Below are 3,294 nucleotides of genomic sequence, written 5' to 3' on the forward strand. Positions count from 1 at the left end.
CTGGAGCAGGCGCTGACCTTCGTGCAGGCTCTGATCCGCGGCCGCGGCGACGACGACGAGGCCAGCGTGCGCTGCCCCGGGGGAGTGCCCCCACTGCGCTCCGCGCCCCCCGAGCGCGTCGTGGCTGTCGTGGGCGCCTCGGCCAGCTCGGTCTCCATCATGGTGGCCAACGTGCTGCGCCTGTTCGCGGTGAGGGCCGTGGGCGCGTCTGCCTCCAAACCTCTCTCCCGTCCTCGCTCTTGGAGTGGTCGACGTCTGGGCTTCCTTGGCCTCTTCTGAAGGCTCTCTCCTTCAGTCACTCTAACTCGCGCATTTAAAAGCTGCGCCGCAGGACCGCACGCCAGAACCAGCCCACCGCCCCGACTGGCTGCCTGCTCTGCCTGCCACCCTTGCGGGCTGTGGCACGTCTGGGTCAATCCGGCCTGACCAGGGTGCCTCTTGCCCAGCAGACCCATTGCCTGGCGGCCTGGCCCCCCAGGATCTGTTTTCCTATGCAGTGTCCCCATTTGGGGGCGCGGGGCAGCCTACCGCAGGTCGCAGGTCGGGTCTTCTTGCCCCAGGGCCGGGTGGAGACCTCCATGGGGCGCTCTGAGTAGTCCCTGAGCGCCTCTGAAAGGAGGGCCCAGGCTGCCCTCGCTTCTGGAGGAGGGGGAGACGCCGGGAGGTCCGGTCAGGCTCTCCTCCTTGATGATTAATTTCTAAAACCTTATTTATTTTAATTCGACCAGAGAGAAACAGAGCGAGAGAGCAAGAGAGAAGGAAAGTGAGAAAGCAGGCCGCCGGGTCGGGGACTCCCACATGGCTAGCCCCCTTAACCACCACCACTTTCTGCGCCCTGATTATTATTAGCGAGAGATATTTTTGCTATAGGGTGCTTGTGATCGCTGGAGAGATAGAGATGGAGAGAGAGAAAGCGATAAATAGCGTGTGTGTGTGTGTGGGGGGGGGGTGTTTGTCCACAATCCCTTCTCCTCCATTAATTCCATTTCAAAATGTCTGCATTTAACCCTGCCTCAAGGGGCCTGAGAGGGGACTGCGGGCCTTCCCAGATCGCTAGCACCCTGCCCGAGCTATCCTGTGAGGGTGGCACATTCCTTGGGGCCCCCGGGGTAATCATCAGGGGCCGTAGGAATCGGAATTGGGGCCTTTGGCATTAGGCTTTGGGGGTTTTCTGTAGCAGTCACTCATGGTAGGGGGGCTTTGGGAGCTGTTTACTGGAGTTCTGGGAGGAGAGGGGTCCCCTGTCACCCCCACGTTTCGTGAATGGGTCTGGGCGTTCTGCACATCCTGTGAGTATAGGAGGCAGGCCCAGGGAAGGGCAGCCCACCGGCCTCGGTGTGAGCTGTGTCCTGACACGGGCCGCAGAACACAGGCGCCCAGCCAGCTGCCTCTGCCGCTGCCCTGGAGGAGAGCAGGCCTTCCTACCTCCCCAGGGGGCTGCCTGTGCGCCTGGCAGCCCGGGGAGGAGCAGAGCTCTCTGCTCAGAGATGCCACGCGCTGCCCTTCCCCTCCAGGTCACCAACACACGCACAGGCCCCCAGCAGCATGATGGGACACTGCACACAGACATGCCTGCCTGTGTGTTCTCACCCTCTGTGTCCATGGGGCTGTCTGTGCTCTGGCCCTGGCCCTGCCTGGGGCTCTGGTCCCTGTCTCCCTGTCCCCGTCCCTTGGTGCAGAGATCTCAAACTCAAGGAACTTCGGAGACCAGGTGTTCAGTTGGGAGAAGCAGGACCCGGTGCACCTAGGCCCGCTGCCTTCAGTTCGGCCCATCCAAGCTGTGCTGCAGACACTGGCCGCTAACTCGTAACTGAGAGAGAAAAGCTCATGTCCCCCTCCCCACCCTCGTCCTCTTCTATGGTGTCTTTCTTTCTTTTTAAAAGAGATTTTTGCTACAGAATGCATGCCCTTGCCAGAGAGAGACAGAAAGCGAGATGTTACCCCCTGGGGGGATGGCCACTCTGCAATCCTTCCTTCTCCTCCGTTCTCCTCTCAGGATCTTGGGCACGCACATGCCCAGTGTGAGTTTGAAGATGCAGGGTCTGGGGCTTGCACCGCACGCCCGCGTGGGAGTCCAGCGACCCCCCGCCTGCGGGCCTCAGCGTCTCTGACGTGATCGGACCCCTCTGCCCTCAGCAGCCTCTCCCCTGCATCCTTGCTGTCTTCCCGTCCTGTTGCGCTTGCTACCCCCACGCCTCCCGGTTGGTGGGGCAGATAATCCTGAAGCCGATGGCACTACTGCGTTTCAAACAGGCCCCTCACTAGGCGGGCCCAGCCTTGAGCCAAACACCCCCTCTTCAGCCCGCTCCGATGTCCTAGGGTAGGGTCCACCAGGCCCACAGGCAGCCCCCGGCCTCGGCCAGGTGCCTTTGCTCTGCGGCCCTTGTCGGGTCACAGATCACAGAGCCGGTGGGTCGCCCTGTCCTGTGCAGAACGCCCAGGCCCCGTTCCCAAGATTTCTGTCTCTGTGTGGCTGCCCCGGCTGCTCCTCCAGTCCCTACCCACGCCTCTGCCTCACGTGCCCCGAGTCCCTGCCTGTCCGCGCTCAGGCTGACGACCACACCCACAGCCTGCGTCCTCCCTCCAGATACCCCAGATCAGCTACGCCTCCACGGCTCCGGAGCTCAGCGACTCCACCCGCTACGACTTCTTCTCCCGCGTGGTGCCCCCCGACTCCTACCAGGCCCAGGCCATGGTGGACATCGTCCGGGCACTGGGGTGGAACTACGTGTCCACACTGGCCTCCGAGGGCAACTATGGCGAGAGCGGGGTGGAGGCCTTTGTGCAGATCTCCCGCGAGGCTGGTGAGCTGGGGTCGGGGCAGCAAAGGGAGCCAGCGCTGGCGTGAGCAGGCCCTCGAGGGCTCAGGGCTGCGCCGGGCCAGGGGACCCTTTCCTTTGAGGACTCACTTCTGCCTTGAGCTGCCCGGGGGCAGGGGGTTGGCAGGCTGCACTCCCCTCCCAGGCCCCTCACCAGACCCCTGAATGCCGGTCACGGGGTCACAGGCAGTGGCTGCCAGGTGGGTGTGTGGGGAGGTGTTGCGAGACCTGACCTTTGCATCCCCGACACCCAGGGGGCGTCTGTATCGCCCAGTCCATCAAGATCCCCAGGGAGCCAAAGCCGGGAGAATTCAACAAGGTGATCAAGAGGCTCATGGAGACCCCCAACGCCCGGGGCATCATCATCTTCGCCAACGAGGATGACATCAGGTGGGGCAGGTGTCAGGCAGGCCCTGGCTCCTGAGCCTCCCCCAGGACTCCCCCCCCGCCCCGCGCATCCCAGCCGCGCCCTCCC

General features: G+C 63.4%; 1 protein-coding gene across 1 annotated transcript in view; it reads left to right on the forward strand.

The window, feature by feature from the left end:
• Positions 1–144: 144 nt before the first annotated feature.
• The window catches only part of GRM6 (glutamate metabotropic receptor 6), a 30,606-nt gene continuing 27,456 nt past the window's right edge, over positions 145–3,294 (forward strand). The window contains exons 1-3 of the mRNA XM_027771437.1: positions 145–189; positions 2,588–2,804; positions 3,074–3,209. Coding sequence (XP_027627238.1) covers positions 160–189; positions 2,588–2,804; positions 3,074–3,209 — 383 coding nt within the window. The 5' untranslated portion in view covers positions 145–159. The remainder of the gene's footprint in view (positions 190–2,587; positions 2,805–3,073; positions 3,210–3,294) is intronic.

The sequence above is a fragment of the Tupaia chinensis genome, unplaced genomic scaffold (genome assembly GCF_000334495.1).
Source record: "Tupaia chinensis unplaced genomic scaffold, TupChi_1.0 Scaffold000214_1, whole genome shotgun sequence".
Taxonomy (NCBI): domain Eukaryota; kingdom Metazoa; phylum Chordata; class Mammalia; order Scandentia; family Tupaiidae; genus Tupaia; species Tupaia belangeri.